Source organism: Phalangium opilio, unplaced genomic scaffold (assembly GCF_054372755.1).
Source record: "Phalangium opilio isolate 3A_F unplaced genomic scaffold, DU_Popi_V2 ptg000390l_1, whole genome shotgun sequence".
Lineage (NCBI taxonomy): Eukaryota > Metazoa > Arthropoda > Arachnida > Opiliones > Phalangiidae > Phalangium > Phalangium opilio.
The window spans coordinates 80,303-97,605 of record NW_028324234.1 but is presented as its reverse complement, the minus strand read 5'-3'; the positions used below and the strand labels follow the sequence as shown (position 1 = coordinate 97,605).

The 17,303-nt window shown below is 36.3% G+C and overlaps 1 protein-coding gene and 1 long non-coding RNA gene across 3 annotated transcripts; one reads left to right on the top strand and one right to left on the bottom strand.

Annotated features, from left to right (window-relative positions):
* The first annotated feature begins 1,085 nt into the window (after window positions 1–1,085).
* On the top strand, window positions 1,086–3,631 carry LOC149594096 (uncharacterized). The gene is made up of 3 exons (XR_016379435.1): window positions 1,086–1,194; window positions 1,268–1,491; window positions 3,291–3,631. It is a non-coding gene; the product is annotated as an uncharacterized LOC149594096 (long non-coding RNA).
* A 6,720-nt stretch (window positions 3,632–10,351) lies between these two features.
* On the bottom strand, window positions 10,352–12,982 carry LOC149594095 (uncharacterized). 2 transcript variants are annotated; one of them, XR_016379396.1, is made up of 3 exons: window positions 12,655–12,982; window positions 10,834–11,238; window positions 10,352–10,691 (listed from the first exon to the last, which is right to left on the bottom strand). XR_016379396.1 is itself a non-coding variant. In XM_089861387.1 (2 exons), the coding sequence occupies exons 1-2, from the start codon at window positions 12,903–12,905 to the stop codon at window positions 11,022–11,024; spliced, it is 468 nt and encodes a 155-aa protein (XP_089717513.1). In that variant the 5' UTR covers window positions 12,906–12,982; the 3' UTR covers window positions 10,352–11,021. The 2 variants fall into 2 exon arrangements, 1 of the variants encoding a protein (XP_089717513.1); XM_089861387.1 differs by having other exon boundaries at window positions 10,352–11,238.
* Between the last annotated feature and the right edge of the window lie 4,321 nt (window positions 12,983–17,303).

Here is a 17,303-nt window from a genome sequence, read left to right as displayed (position 1 = left end):
ATTTCGAACGAAATACTGTTGCAAAAAGGCAAAGTTCCTCTCTCTTCTATTAACTCGCGTTATGTAGTAAACAGCCGTAGCTCATATGGCTAAGGCAGGCGTCAACACTAGCGTCAAGTATTGATTAGGATTCAGGAGGTCGCGGGATCGGTTCCCGGTGTGGTGGCAAAATAATTTCTTTTGAAATTAAATTACGTTACGGCACCTATGCGGTATAATCTGAACTGCGGATGAAAATCGGGTTGAAAATTCGCGGGAAATCCGAAATATTCTTTTATGGCGACTTATCAGGTCGCTCCAAATCCAGCCAGCCAGCCAGGCTTCCAACAGAGGTCGGAAAAATCGTTTTCCAGCTATAAAGAGCGTAAAGCGAAAAATGATTTACATCTTACTCACAAGGTAAGTAGCCTTGTTGTGGTTTCACATCATAGTTTTTCTCTACTTAACTGGCTCATAAGCGAAATGCCTTGTGGGAGGTAAGAGATGGGAATCCATAATACCAGAAGTGGGATGAGACTAAAAGTACTGAGCTAACCAAATTCTTCACTCGGCGAAAGTGAATATTCTAGATAACACACCAACGGTTGGCCCTCTAGTGGCTGTTTCAGAATTTCCCCTCCAAAACGTGAGACGCTCGTGGTGGTAGACGGCCGAACTAGATTCAAACACTCGCGTCCGTGTTTCGCCGCTTTAGGTTGAGGGAAAGGGTAAGAAATGTTTTTGAACTCGACCATTTTTTTTCTCTCTAGCGTAGGCGCGATTGAAGCGGCATAAAATCCTCAAATTTGTTCACTAATGCCAGGCTCTATTACCAATGCTAGAGCCCTTCACGTCTAGTCTCATCTCACTTCTGATAATACGTTAGAAATTATACAAATCCATGATAACAGTTATCCTTCAATACGATATTATATTATAAAATGCAAAATTTATAAAAGTTAGGGAAAACGCTCGTAATACAAAAAAAATCATACGTAGGTATAAATACTAGGAATCAGAAATCTGGTTGTTGTTATCTTTACCCTTCTCCTTTTACAGCTTATCTTTTAAGGCAAAACTGCTAAGAATCTTGTATTTAAGCACAGAAAAAAATTGATTTCTCACAATCATACTAAAATTTCTGACCAGCTAACCTCGTCGCATAAAAAAAAGAAAAACTAAATAAATCGGAGGAACCTAGCTCAACACAAACAAGTAAGTTAATTGAACACTGAATATACTTACCATTTTATTCATATTTAATTGAAATAGTAAACTGAAATTTCAGCATGCTCTATCACCAGATTATTTTGTCTTTGGTTGCTATAATATGTTGTGTGAAAGTAAAAAGTCACCCACTTCTAAGTACAGCCAAGGATGATTTGCATACTGAAAACGGTACAAATTCACTTGAATCCGTGGAAAGTTTACGAGCAAGGTTGCTAACTGGAGTAAAGTTATGCGGAAGCGATTTAGCCGATGCTCTTCAATTAGCATGCGGCGGAAGATTCTGTAAGTAAATACCTTTAGTTTCTAAAGGTAGATCTTGGCTAGTATGTAAAGCTATAGTGGCTAGTATGTAAAGCTATAGTTATAACCCAATGGTATTGGCCTATCAGTTTGGGATTTTCATATTTTAAAATTTTGTCGAATTATATTTTTTTTTCGGTCTGATTTCCCCGAATTTTTAGGATTATTGGCTGCGTTCAACAACCCTCAAGGGGAAGATGCATTTTTTACTCCGTGTGGTTATGTAATAACAGGGATGGATTTAATTTTAGAAGTAGGAATGGAGAACAGAGTAATCTGGGCGCGCGTCAAAGTTCCGGACCCCCTTCCCCGGGACGGGGGGGGGGTATGAAAGAAGAGGCGGGTCATAGAGACAGAAGTAAAAAGGAATTACGTCTTTTCGCCGTCCTTGTCAGCAACGTCATCAAAACGTAGTTTAAGTGAGCCAATAAGGTAATTTAAACTTTTCGTTACGTGTTGGGGGAGGGGCTCTATACTGGGCTATGAGTCGGACTGAAGTAAATGCTAACCGTTCTCCATTCCTACTTCTAAAATTATATCTATCCCTGGAAATAACCAAGGGAGTAAATTAATGCGCTGATAACCAGTTATTTAGTTAGTGTGAACACAAAGGAAGTGCACGCGATTTCATGGATAATTCAATCGTAAAGGGGACTGGTAAAAGTTACGGCTTTGATAGTTCAAAAATTGTGGCACGAGGATGGTTTTGAAGTTGAGTATAAAGCTCGGGTTCTAAAAGGATTTATGAAACGTTTGTAGAAGTGTAGAGAATAATTTTTTAACTCGTCCTAGAAATGAAGAATTTCGCATTGTTTGATAGTCCCTTATGAGTATATATTGTCCCTGACTCACCATTTTTACCACTTCTGAACCAGTTTTCGTATACATATGCATGTATAGAAAGCCTTCCCTCACTTGGGGGGGGGCGATTAGACACGGTTAGGCTGCTTTCAAATTACATAAACATCGGGAACACCTTCAATTGACCAGTATGTTGTTGGATTTAGTGTTTTAGCAAACAAAATTGTGAAATTTCTTACTGCAAGGGTTTATTTATGATTTGTGATGATTTTCTACGATTACGGAGAGAGAAAAAATGTATGCTAAATAAGAAATGGCACCTTATAGTGTCGTGGTCACTGAATTTCGCGTATATTGAATTTGGCAGGGAATTCTCAAGTTTATGTGGCACTCTTCGTAACTTTATAGTGTGTGGGAGACACTGTATAGCCTTAGACCATGGTTGGGTGCTGTACAATCTTAGCACAATGGAAACCGCACGGAGTATTGCAAAATTATTTTTGCCCTTGTTCTCTGTTGCGTTTATTTTCGCTGTAAGCATTTAATAAGTATTTCTTTCGCGGCCAAATTGGCGTCTGCCGCTTCGTATTCAAACACAGCGCCAAGTACCAAAACTTAAACATTTTATTAATTGCTAAAATTCTTTCGAAAGCAAAAAAGATGACTCTTATTAATAATAATTTTGTCATAATTTTATTTCACTTTGAAAGAATTTCCGGAAAACTTTCTAAAGCTCGCGTAGAAATTATTCGACGGTATTAGAAATGAAGTTATCGCGATGTGGCGAATGTGTCGGCCTTCTTCAGTATTGCTACACAAGAGAGGGGTCCCAAACCCTTCTTTTGGTTACTTCCTAGGCTAATTTAACGGACTTCTGCTATTACCATAAATTTCGAATCTACAATAGAGCTATCTCATTTTTGACGTCAGTGTCTAGGTCATCATTATTTGACGAAATATTTCATTTCGTATTTTTATAGATGGCCCTACTGTGACTAAAAAACAAGGGAAAGGTTGTCGGGTACGTGGTGTTGCGGATGAATGTTGCAGGATGGGTTGTGATTACGAGGACCTTAGATCCTATTGTGCTAATCCCATGCTGATATATAAATTGTAAAAGTTGAAAAATTACATTAAATCATGTAAAATATACATTGTTTTAATAATTTTTGGATTGTTGATAAACGTTGCAGGATGTGATATAATTACGTAATTCTTAGAGTTTACAGTGCTGATTAAAATAGGGGAAAATCTTAATGTATCAATCTTTTTAAATGCATAATAAATATTATAAATTATGTAAATATACAGTTTTAACTTTTTTCAATTACCACATAATTTCAATTTCATGTTTTTTAACTTCATTAAAGGGAGGGTGAAGTGGAAAATCAAATGATTTTCTATTGATTCTTCTACATATTATAAGAGCAGTCTGCGTAGTGAAACATGAAGGAAATATCTCCGAATGATTTTAAAATTCAAATCAGGTTCAGATTTTATGGCTAATTTGAAATAAGGACCTCTGGCCAACCGCGTAACGCCCTGCCTTCTTGTTAAAAATATTCTCGTGGCACACTCCACGCCGAATGAAATTTAGCGCGAGATTTGATAAAAGTTGCTCGCGATGTAATAATCATGCCGCGAGATGAAAAGCGTGCAACGGAAATTTTGTTAACAGGAAGGCAGGGCGTTACGCGATTGGTCGAAGGACCTTATTTCAAATTATCCATAAAATCTGAGCCTAATTTGAACTTCAAAATCATTCGGAGATATTTCCTGGATGTTTCACTGTGCAGAATGATCTTATAATTAGAAGTATTGATAAAAAATCACTTGATTTCCTCTTCACCCTCCCTTTAAGTTAATTATTATTTAACCTGACGATTATGGAGATCTTTCGCTTCTGGCATAACCCCAAATTCGTTAAGATTGGGGTCTATCGCATATTTTGTTTTTCATTAAAGTTGAAATTGGACAACGGCTGCCTGAAAATGTAACCAAATCTTAGTGACGTCATAGAGTTCATAAATTTCAAGCATTTTAAAAGTGACTTCGCCCGTACAACGCCCGGAACCTTTGCTTGTATTATTAATACCAAGAAGGGATAAGCTATAAGAAGGCATAAATAACATACGGTGCTCGCGTGATAGTGGAAAATCGCCCATTCATGGGTGAGGGAGAGGGATGGAAACGGAGGCGGGACTTAATATTTTGTCTTACTCTATGTGTTTCACCATCTATCTCTTTTACCTTTTCGTTAAGCCTTGGTTTGGTTTTTGGAACTTCGAAGTCATTAGTACACTTGATTGGATTTAGAAATAATTATAGAACGATTTTCACGTAGAGACACATATTCAAAATCCATCAAGTTAGGTTCAAAATCTTTAACTATCTGGTTAATGGCAATTAACAAGATGGTCTAGCCTATAATTAAGTCACATCATTTACGTACTCTCGCTATCCCTACTACAATAAATATACTAATAGTGAAATATCCCCTAATATACCGTCAGGGGGAATAATTTTTCAATGGCTGCTTGGCAACGTGAATCACATGTCCCCAACTCCCGTTACTAATTTAATTATTAATACTAATACTACAACCACTACTATTCGGGTAAAACTATTAGTCGCATCGATACTTTGTAGCTAAGAAGAAACCAAAAAATTGCCAAAGCGCGCTTCTATAGAATCCTCGTAAGCTCGGACCGGTTCTATATACCTCCCATTCCTCTCTTTCTTGGAGCTCACGAGTCACTAAACACAGCTCGGACCGCTCCTATATACTTTCGTTCTCTCTGATACTATCTCTGCAACCCCTATTCTACGGGCGACTGTAGAGGAAGCAGTAAAGTACCAGGCTGGCATGCCGTAGGTACCGATTTTGAATCCCGGTGGTGGTGGAAAAGAAAATAAATTTTATATATTTAAAATTATTGACAAAAATTATGGAGCCAGCGCCACCTAGAAATGGTTTTACGAAGTACTATTTAAAAATAACGAACGAAACATCATCATCTTCTTCTTCTACACGCCACGTCAAACTAATAACCATCGTACATAAGATGTGGCTAAAACCTATAAGCGTACCGTTTCAGCACCGCGGGCAGCCTCCGTTGGCTTTGCTCTAATTTTTTTCTCTAGTCGAATTGCGTCATTCGCGTCTGTATGACCTATGCCCACGGGATCCAATGGGAAAGCGCAGAGCAATGACGAACATGAAAGGGGTGGAGTTTACTTGTCCGCTGACACCGGCGTAAGAGCAGAAGCCTGAAATCTCGATTTTATGCCTTCTTCTCTTATAGTATATCATTCTTGATAATACCATAAGAAAATAATATATAGCTCCCTATAAGTATGAATCGTAGTACACTTTCTTACTAAAGCATTTGCTCCCAAATTTGGCGCGTTTACGCTTTTACGCCCCGTGGGAGAAGTTTTGGTACTACGAGTAAAAGGGGGGGGGAAATATGGCCGCGCCCGTAGAGATTAAAGATACTCCTTACGTCCTCGTACCAGTATAGGCGCTAGCCTCGGTTGTCAAAATCTCGCGCCATCTATTAATTTATTATGATAATTTTGACATACACTTAATCAGTTATAATTATCATAATAATAACTTCTAGACCTTTAACTATTTAATTACAATATAAAATTTGAAAATTTTCTAGACAAATATTTCATCTTTTTTAACGCGAAAACTATTAATAGGTGGCATTAGAAACTTTTTTTAAATTTGAAGGGAAGAAAATGCTGTTTACATGGCTTAAATGGATAGTTTCATGCTTATAGGGATCTATATATTATTTTCTTATGATAATACGTATATGAAAAGCTGTTGGATTTTTTCTTCCACATCATGCGATATTTTGAAACTGTTATCTGCTAATGTGGCGGAAAGAGAAACAAAAATTTTCTTCTTAAAGTCGCTACTTTTGGATATAAAGCTTCGATAAAAACTATTGACGTTATTGATAGGGAAAGTCAAAAATAATTTGAGAATTTGGTTGAATTTAAGAAATTTTTAATACTTTTATCTGAAATGACGGAGATTTTGGTCATATCAGATTAAAAAGAGTAATATGATACAGCTTATAAATTGCAGTTAAGCGATTTTTTATAATTGGGGCAAGATTAGTTCATCAAAATTACCACTTATTACTCAATATGGATTAACAAGAAAGCAATATACAGGGTAAAAGAGTTGAGAGAGAAGCTTATTTTAAGTAAAATTCGCTGATCTACTCTTGAAATCATTTCCTTCAATTTTATATTTACCTCTCCGATGACGTCACGGAGGGCTATTACACTGGACGTGTCTGTTTCTGTCTATCTGTGTGTGTATTTGTCACCGCGTTCGCAGTTGGCAGATCGGAGCTAACGTGTTCGCATAAAGCAATATTAGCTTCTACTCCATTATGATCATTTTAGGGTTAAGATTTTCGCGGTGATCGGCTAGGGTTACGGGAAACGTCTAGCCTCCCAATGTCAGGGCTTCCACCAAAGTATCACGCTATTGCAAGTTTTCTTATCATTCATTGTGAATCAATCGCCTTATATACCCTAAATTTCCAAAAATTGATAGAGGCATACGCTCGAATTCAAACGTCAACAATAGCTATGTTTAAAATGATTTCATGAATAAAGTTTCTTTAAACGATTTAACTATAATTAAGCTAAATTAATGACGGTTAAAATAATTAATATCAATTATATTTATTTAATTATTTAAGAAAAACCAATTAATAGCGTCTCGACTCGGAGAGCTTTATTTTGGCTTCCCAACTTGTTATAGCTTTAAACTTAGTGCTTCATAGGCATGTCATTCTTCCTTCGACAGTACAGCGACATTTTACTTTTAAAATTAGTGTTTATTTGATCTGTTCCACACTGTATAATCAATATTAATGCATCGAGCTAATAGAAATAATTTAAATTAACATTATGATTAATTATGTTACAATGACACGATTAATTATAGGTTCTTTATATTTTATTCTTAAAGTTTTGCTATAGAAACCTGGTGGATGCGGGTCAGCTGTGCGAATTATATGAAGGTATCAAAAAAATTTAATAGATATCAGTGGGCAAGGCTCTCAATCTGAATTAGAAGCTCAGGGGTTTTAGCTTATCATTCTAGTCCATCTGTGAATTGTACGTGTTTAATGGTTAAAGAGTAAACTGGCGATAACGTTTTACGCCACTCGACTTCAAAAGTTCAAATACTATGCTTTATTTGTTCACCCACAGATGGCGTTCGTGAAACCGGAAATAACTACTTCAATTTGTCCCGAATTGTTTTTCTCTCTCTCTCTCTCAAACTTAAATCCCCTTCGTCTATCTTTCCACCCCTTGTTGTTAACTAGTGGATGTCTTGGTTTGTAATTGCAAAGGCACGGCTGTTAAGTCCTGGATTGATAACCATTTTTGTTCATGTTTGGAGCTGCTGGCCTAAAACCTTACGCGAGCAAGCGTAGCTTAGGATCGAGGGACTAGTCATTCGCCTAAATTTTGCACACCTGATTACTGATTTCAAATTATTATGTGAATTCCGATGATTAGTGAAAAAAATCGTCGATTTCTGTGATTACGATTATTTTCGGTGATTTCCATAATCTTTACACTGATTTCCCATTATTGAGGCTGATTACTTGCTATTCATGTTTGAATTCCAATGAATTCCCCTTGATTTTTTTTGGTGAATGTCGTGATTACCTCTGGATTCTTTGTGAATTTCGATGAATGCAGTGATTATTTCTATTTCAACTGATTATGATTTTTATTTTGGATTTTCAAATTCCTCGATTGATTATGTGTGATAATTTCATGAAAGGCGTGATTACCGAGGTTATTACAAAAGATTACTAGTAAATCATGTGATTATTTCCGATTTTCTCAAGATTTCACGTGATTTCCAGTGATTATCGAAGATTTCTGATTACCATTTATTCTTCTAAACAATGATTTTGATTACTGATGATTTTCTAAGAATTCTTGAAATCAAGTAATCGATTTCTAAGGTTTTGGGGGGGGGGGAGTGACTAACCCCTCGCTTAGGATCTATACTGTTTAAAGGGAATGCGAATTTGCAATTTCATATCATATTTTACCACGAAAGTGGTATTATATTACACTTTCAAGTCTCTACTTTCAAAATATCAAGTTTTTAATATAATTGAACCAAAGTTTCTATTTTTAAAATCCATTGAAAAATCACGTAAACTCAGTTTCGATATATCAATAATTTTGTCTTGTCGAGCTTGTTTGCCCGTTTGATGACATCACTATGACGTGAGGAAAGAAAGCGCAGGAATCCTATAGGTATACTCCTATTGGATAGAATCCCGTTGGACCGAATTCAGATTTGTACAATTGTAGCCAAATTTAAAACAATTTATAGCCCAAAGAGCGATTTTCGGCTCAGTGGGAATATTTATATGGAATAGCTTTCGACTGAATGGAATGGGTTTACACATATAAAATCACAGCGTTTTCCTACAGTTGCCGAGCTCCAGTAGCGCAATGAATAGAGTGAGTTGGATGATCGAAGAAGTTAAGCAGCATTTAGCGCCGTCAGTATTTGGGAGGGAGTTCACTTAAAGGTTGGGTTGGAGTTAGGTTAGTAATATTTCATAAGGAAAACTAAAATGTTACGCCTTTTCCAAAATATTGAAGTTTATCTTCATGGACATTCCAAATTAATATGCCTTTTCCAAAGATTAGGTTAGGGTACTAATATTTTATAAAAAAAAACTAAAATGCTACGCCTTTTCCAAAATATTGAAGCTTATCTTCATCGACTTTCCAAATCAATATGCCTTTTCCAAAGGTAAGGTTAGTAATATTTTGTATAAAGAAGTAAAATGTTACGCCTTTTCCAAAATATTGAAGTTTATCTTCATGGACATTCGAAATTAATATGCCTTTTCCAAAGATTAGGTTAGGGTACTAATATTTTATAAAAAAAACTAAAATGCTACGCCTTTTCCAAAATATTGAAGCTTCTCTTCATTGACTTTCCAAATCAATATGCCTTTTCCAAAGGTTAGGTTAGTAATATTTTGTATAAAGAAGTAAAATGTTACGCCTTTTCCAAAATATTGAAGTTTATCTTCATGGACATTCCAAATTAATATGCCTTTTCCAAAGATTAAGATAGGTTACTAATATTCTATAAAAAAAACTAAAATGCTACGCCTTTTCCAAAATATTGAAGCTTATCTTCTATGACTTTCCAAATCAATATGCCTTTTCCAAAGGTTAGGTTAGTAATATTTTGTATAAAGAAGTAAAATGTTACGCCTTTTCCAAAATATTGAAGTTTATCTTCATGGACATTCCAAATTAATATGCCTTTTCCAAAGATTAGGTTAGGGTACTAATATTTTGTAAAAACTAAAATGCTACGCCTTTTCCAAAATATTGAAGTTTATCTTCATTGACTTTCCAAATTAATATGCCTTTTCCAAAGGTTAGGTTAGTAATATTTTATATAAAAAGGTAAAATGTTGCGCCTTTTCCAAAATGTTGAAGTTTATCTTCATTGGCATTCCAAATTAATATGCTTTTTCCAAAGATTAGGTTAGGTTACTAACATTTTATAAAAACTAAAATGCTACGCCTTTTCCAAAATATTGAAGCTTATCTTCCTTGACTTTCCAAATTAATATGCCTTTTCCAAAGGTTAGGTTAGTAATAGTTTTTATAAAAAAGTAAAATGTTGCGCCTTTTCCAAAATGTTGAAGTTTATCTTCATTGGCATTCCAAATTAATATGCTTTTTCCAAAGATTAGGTTAGGTTACTAATATTTTATAAAAACTAAAATGCTACGCCTTTTCCAAAATATTGAAGTTTATCTTCATTGACTTTCCAAATTAATATGTCTTTTCCAAAGGTTAGGTTAGTAATATTTTATATAAAAAAGAAAAATGTTACGCCTTTCCAAAATATTGAAGTTTATCTTCATTGACATTCCAAATTAATATGCCTTTTCCAAAAAATTACATTTTATATTCACTTTCGATATAATGTTACTCTTTTTTGAATAATATTGTTCTTTATTTTTGCACTAAGATATTCGCAATACATATGAAACCATTAGCTCTGATATTACGAATAAATACTAACTTAAAAAACAACAATTTGAAAAAAACCCGATAAATTAAAGGAAAATTCATGATTGAAAAACCGCCCAAATTGCGGTATTCGGTCCAACGGGATTCGGTCGAACAAGACATTCGATGCAATGGGATTCGACCCAATGGTAGACAATCATCCTATACGCGTCTCGAGCTTCTCGCCAGTCTAAACTCTGGGTCTGACTCTGATAGCGGAGAGAGTGGCACCATCTCACGTGAAAAAGTATATCTGTGACGTCGGACTACAGGAAACGTTTTAGCCTTTCTTAAAAAGTGGATTTCAAATAATTTCATATGAAGCATTTTCAAATGCATTTTACCAAATAACCAGAAATCGGAGAATTAAAAGCTTGATATTTTTGAATTCATAGAAATTAATTCTACCTTTTGTTATATAAATCATTCCCTTTAAAGTTAAGAAACTCGGCAGTGACCCCAATGGAATCTGTAAAGCCCACTTTAAGCTAGATGCGGGAGGGGGGGGGGGTTGTATTAAAAGGATGTTTCCTTTAAGGTCACTGTACTTGCTCATTGGAAATTATTGCTTTGCTCGGCCTCTTTAGAAATAAAGTTTAGTTCTTCATAAATTGGAGAACGACTTCGATTATGATTGAAGAAATTGCTGCAAGAACTCCATAGAACCAAATCTTGATAACCAAAACCAAATTCTCGACTTCAAGTGGTTTCACAGTCTTGAGCAGTGCCTTTTTAGCCAAGTAGGGTGTAGCGGCTAAATCACGTTTTCTGAATATCACTGCCGTCTGCGCCGTCTCGAAATATCTGGCCATCCTAAAAAAGGATGAATGTTAAAAATAATATAAATCAAATGAATTTCATTCGATAATAAGAGTAAAATTTGACCTTATATAATTTCAAGAGACTCAAAGAAAAGCAATCGAAATAAAACCATATATGTGAAGTGAAAATTCTCTGAAAGTTAAACTTAAAAGACAAATAAAAACTTAATTGTAAAGATTCTGTGCGAGTACTCAATAAGACTCGAGTACTCGATCGAGCATCGAGCCGAGTACTCGACTCGATACTCGATAAGAGATTTTCTGAGACTCGAAAAAGTTTCGAGTATCAAAGCAAGGCTCGGTAAATACTCAAACCTGCTTTTGGAAGGCCTTTAACTCTGAAGATGGGATGTAGATCATAATGCCAGTGTAATGTAGCTCCTATAGCTGGTTCAATAGTGGAAGTAAAACTAATAAAATACAGTTAAATTCGTGTTGTTATTATTTTTTATTTATTTAATTAATTTATTTATTGATCTTTTTTTTTGGAAGTTCAGCTTAGTAAATTTCGATTGGGACTTGCGCGAAATATAACAATGGCTACAAGTGACTTCGGTGAGTAATGAGATTCCGAAGAAGATATTAATGAGGAATTAAGTTTGTTAAATTTAACGGGAAGAAGACTAATATCGTCTTGGAATTGTTTGAGGTAGTTGTCGATGATCAAAATTACACTAAATGTCTATTATGAGAGCGATAAATTAACAAAAAGTGTGGAAATACTAGAAAATCAATTCCCAATTACTCGATAAATACTCGAAAATCAATTCCCAATTACTCGATAAATACTCGAAACAAATTTTCCAACTACTCGATACTCGATTCGAGTACTCGAGACTCGATAAGGGAAAGTTTCAATGCTCGAGACTCGACTCGAAACCAAAAATTCAAGACTCGCACAGCCCTAAAAGAAACATCTACGGATCTTTCCGAGGGGTCGGTCATTAACGAAATCCCGAACGCTACCCGCGAAATTCAACTTCGGAAATCCAAAATCAATAACCAAATCCTAAATCCGGAAAGAAATCAAACGTATTTTTCCTGATTTCGAAATCCCATATAAAATCCGAAATCAGTATAGAAATCACAAAATCAAGAAAAAAATTCGCGAAATCCAAAATCAAAAATAAATCACAAAATCCGACGAAATCATGGAAAATACCTTAAAATCCAACGAAATCAAGGATAATATCGCAAAATCCGTCGAAATCACGGGAAATATCCCAAAATCCGACGAAATCCGTTGAAGTCATTGAATTTTGAAATCAAACAAAATCCGACTAAATCAAATGAAATCCAACAAAATCAAATTGGATTTTGAAATCCCGTACACCTTTTCCACAACGTCCGACCCTGCGGATCTTTCACTCGATCGGTAGAAGTTATTTGCATAAATATATACACTTACAAGTAGTCAATTTGGTGAAGAATGTCATTCGGCAGGGTTTTGCTGAAAACAAGGCCTACATATGTCGTCAAGTAAGTATGGCCACCAAAATGAACACGTTTATGGCTGTCCTTCAGCTGTTTCATGATTTTCACTGTCAGGTACTGGAAACCTCCTTTGTCCTCAAATATAGCAACTTTTCCAGAAAGAAATTGCTCGAATACTTTTGGATTGAACTGCTTATACCGAGGTTCCTTTTTATATTTCTCCATAAATGTTTTTTCCGCGATTGTCAGTGTTTCTTGTATCTGTTTAAATAACGTTGGTCAAATTTAACTGAAACTATTTACATCTGTAGGCCTGTATCTAAAATCCTCGAATGCTCAATCATAAACTAACAGTCCTTTAAAGTTCAAATAAAGGGTTTCTGAAATTGTTCTTAAAATCTAAAAAATACGAAAACAAAGGGTTTCGTCAGATCTCCGATTTTGCTAATTTTAATTGCGGTAAAAAATGAATAAGGTTTACATTTCATTAAAACAAGTTGGGAAAACCAAAATATTACCTCTCCGAGTCAAGAGGTCTACTACTACAAACTTATTTACCTAGATATGGAATTATTTCTGTTTTTTGAAGTAAAAATTTACGAAATATTGAAGCAGTATTCCAAGCATAGTGAATATACAGTAAAGCAGACGACATTTTACATCCAATAAGGATAAATCTTGGACACATGGAAATCAGTCAATGGGGAAAAGAACAGGAAATGAAGTCTACGCTTCAGCTGTTTACCCTATATTCTGATAGCTACATTCACAACTGGTTTGCAGTAGTTTGCCAACATGAATGTTAACGTTAAATAACACCAAAGCTATATTGTAGCTAGACGCACTAATAGTCAATGCGCATCATAAATAAATTAAAAAGTCTGTAGCTACTACCCGTTTACCATTAGCCCTTTTACTAACCTAATTGCCACCATGATCTTTTCTTCTATTATAAAATCTTAACCTGATTATTTAAGAGTGTATTTAACTTTCGGCTCACTCTGAACCGTTTATGTCTCTTCATTACAGACACGAAAATCAAAGCCCAAAGTTTACTTCACCTCAGGCCTCAATTATTTACTCTTTGTTTCACTAAGCCTATTGCGGATAAGACTTGATATACCCGCCAGAGTCTAGGTCTTAGTTTTCTTCATGAAATCACTAAACCAAGGACTATTGTATATACAGATGTACTATAGCTTAAGTAATATATAAACAGCCATTTCAAATAACAATATTAAAAAAAATCAACAAAAAGAACAAGAATGTTTAATTGTTCAAAAAGAACAATTAAACATTCTTGAGAGACTTGACTAATATTGGCGTTTGAAATGAAGCATACGCCGGTTGCTTCGCCTTAATCAAATAGGTAGTATATAAGGGTGTCGAACTACAGCTAAAAGCAAGAACAACCGCAATTGCGAAAACCTATCGTGGACAACCCACCCTAGGGAGGCTAGACGTTTCTCGTAACCCTAGCTGATCGCCGCGAATGTCTTAAACCCAACGATGACGATGGAGTAGAAGCCAGGTGTGCAGACTGGTGTCCATGTGGGATGGACAAAAACAAAGACCTGAAGATGGTGGTGTTAGAAGCCAGTGTGTACAGACTGGTGTCCATGAGGGATGGACAAAGACCAGAAGATGGTGGTGATTAGAAGTCAGTATGTACAGACTGGTGTCCACGTGGGATGGACAAAGACCAGAAGATGGTGGTGATTAGAAGCCAGTATGTACAGACTGGTTTCCAAGTGGAAGGGACGAAGACCAGAAGATGGTGGTGATTAGAAGCCAGTATGTACAGACTGGTGTCCGTGTGGGATGGATCAAGACCAGAAGATGGTGGTGTGAGAACTCAAGTGGAGGAGCCATTTCCGTGACTGTGAATACAGTTCGGTAATGGCGAACACGTTTGCTCCGATTTGGAAACTGCGAACGCGGTCACGTGGGTGTAACAACAGACACACACACACACAGACAGACAGACAGACAGACAGACACACACACAGACACACACGATCGTTACAGAACCTCTCCGTGACATACGTCACTCGGAGAGGTAAAAACATGGTACGCCATGGTCTCCACAATGGAGCTCCCGGTCTCTCATATTACAAGTTTCCATGAAAACGGCTTGTCGCCGTTTTTAGAGGAATTTTTCGAAAAATTACGCGGATTGTTTCTTATGACTCCGTGAAACCTGGGATAGATTTAATTTTAGATGTAGGAATGGAGAATGGTTAGTATTTACTTCAGTCGACTTATAGCCCAGTATAGAGCCCCTCCCTCCAACACGTAACGAAAAGTTTAAATTTTCTTATTGGCTCACTTAAACTACGTTTTTATGACGTTGCTGACGGGGACGGCGAAAAATAGGTAATTCCTTTTTACCTCTGTTGCTATGATCTGCCTCTTCTTTCATACTTTGACGCGCACCCAGATTACTCTGTTCTCCATTCCTACTTCTAATACTAAATCTATCCATGGTGAAAGTTTGGTCGGTGAGAATCAGACTTTATGAGGCAACGAACTTCACTAGCTATCAAAAGTCCATGATCTTCAACGAACTTTGTTCATCTGTCTACTTGTTAATTACCTTGGTCATTGCGTTTTCAAATGGGGAATCGGTTCGGATTAGAGGAATTATTGAAGTTTTTAGAAGATCTTCGATGGTGTGGACAAAAGTGACCGTATTTGCTACAAGTTCGCTATTGAGATTTCCGGAATACGAAGCCATAATAACGGTTGATCCCATCATCCATCCAATCTGGATAAATCGCACCCACTGCACGTTCATTTTCAAATCTGACGCTGAAACAAAAATTCCAATATTTTCCAAAAACGTAGCCTCATTTAAATATTGTCTGGTAACCCTGGCTTTTTTTGAGTATACTGCTAATTAGTTTCTTGTTATTTAACATTATTTGATATATTTTAACATGTTACATCACATGACGGATCTTTGTTTCTTCATGTCCATTTTAAGCTCAGGCTTTATCTGACATTTATCTGCATACTATTATGACTAGTATCAGAAGTAAGATAAGGGACTAGAAGTAAAGTGCTCTAGCATTGGAAATAGATCCTGGCAGTAGTGAACAAATTTGAGGATTTTATGCCGCATCCTCTTCCATCGCGCCTACACTATAGAGAGAAAAAATTGGTCGAGTTCCAAAAATAATTCCAGCCCCCTTCCCCTCAACCTAAAGCCGCTGAACACGGACGCGCGTACTTGAATCTAGTTCGGCCGTCTACCACCGCGAGCGTCTCACGTTTAGGAGGGAAAATTCAGAAACCGCTACCAGAGGGCCAACCGTTGGTGTGTTATCAAGAATATTCACTTTCGCCAAGTGAAGAATTTGGTTCCCTCGATACTTCTAGTCCCTTATATTACTTCTGCTAGTATCGTTTCTTTTACATTTTAATATAAACTTACTCTAATTATCCTTGACTTTACGCTCTATGGCATATTATAGTTCATACTATCTGAGAGCTACTAACAGACAAACACGAAAAAGCTGGGCCTTGGGCTTACTTATTATAAAACAAAAATCACTAGTAGGGTTGGAGATGAAAAACTGCACGTTGTCTCTTACATAGACCTTTTCCACGTAAAATCGGGGTAGGCCACCCTTAGTATCGGAATATACAAAGGGGTACACTTTCAGGATCCAAAAAGCCTATGCGTAGGAGCCAATTACATAGAAATTGTCTATACCCCCATTCAGGGCCGGAAATAAGAAAAATATCTTAAAAGACATGTGTCCAGTGATCCCCCCTTTGACTGGAAAATGTATAGGACAATGTCCACTGGAGTGTGCAAAAATAGTGTCCCATCATCATAGTCAAGCTATCAAAACTTCGGAAAATTTATTGGTCAAACTGTCCAGTGACCCCTTAGTTTTTAAAATAATTATAGGACATTTTAAAATTTTATTGGATAATGTCCAGTGTCCTCTGCTTATTTCCGTCTCTGCCCCCATTGCTTTAGAACTCTTACAACCACGGCGTCACCAATGAGGTCAAATAAAACGTTATCTTAGCGGGGCAAAATCAAGCATAAATTACACTCCCTACCAAAAACGGATTTATGTAAGAAGTAAATTCCCTACCCATCCTCGACTCCTTTGTACGCGCCTTTGTATGTTTTGATGGGAGTGGCTTATAATTTCAAAACTCGCGCTCTCCATCTATCGGATTTATTCTCTTATATTTTGGGCTTTAAATATAGATACTGCATAAGGCAAGTAAAAAATAATAATAACTTATAAATGTACTACAATAATAATTTCAGTACAATTCGGAATGTTAAAAAAAATCCTCTCCATAAATGGCGGCCGATCACGTGATCATATTTTTCCCGCGCAAAACGCCGCGAGATTCTTGAGAGATATGCGGTGCTCAAATGGACCATGAACGAAATAGTGAACAATCCAGGACATGCCTTTAGTGAAAAAACCCGTCCACTATGTGTAACAAGCGACTACTATTTCCCCCTGTTGAGACAAATTCGCGCCAGCGGAACTACGTCATTTTAGGGACAAAATTAAAGGTCACGTGAGAGGGTGGCTATCGAAAGCGGCATACACGAAATATAGAATGCAATTTATGTAAACAAGGAGA

Bases quoted from the DNA above. Each gene is read 5' to 3' on its own strand.
- LOC149594095 (XM_089861387.1), bottom strand. From the start codon at position 12,905: ATGGAGAAATATAAAAAGGAACCTCGGTATAAGCAGTTCAATCCAAAA. The intron at 11,239-12,654 runs GTAAGTGTATAT...ATCCTTTTTTAG, and splicing joins CTTCACCAAATTGACTACTT to GATGGCCAGATATTTCGAGA.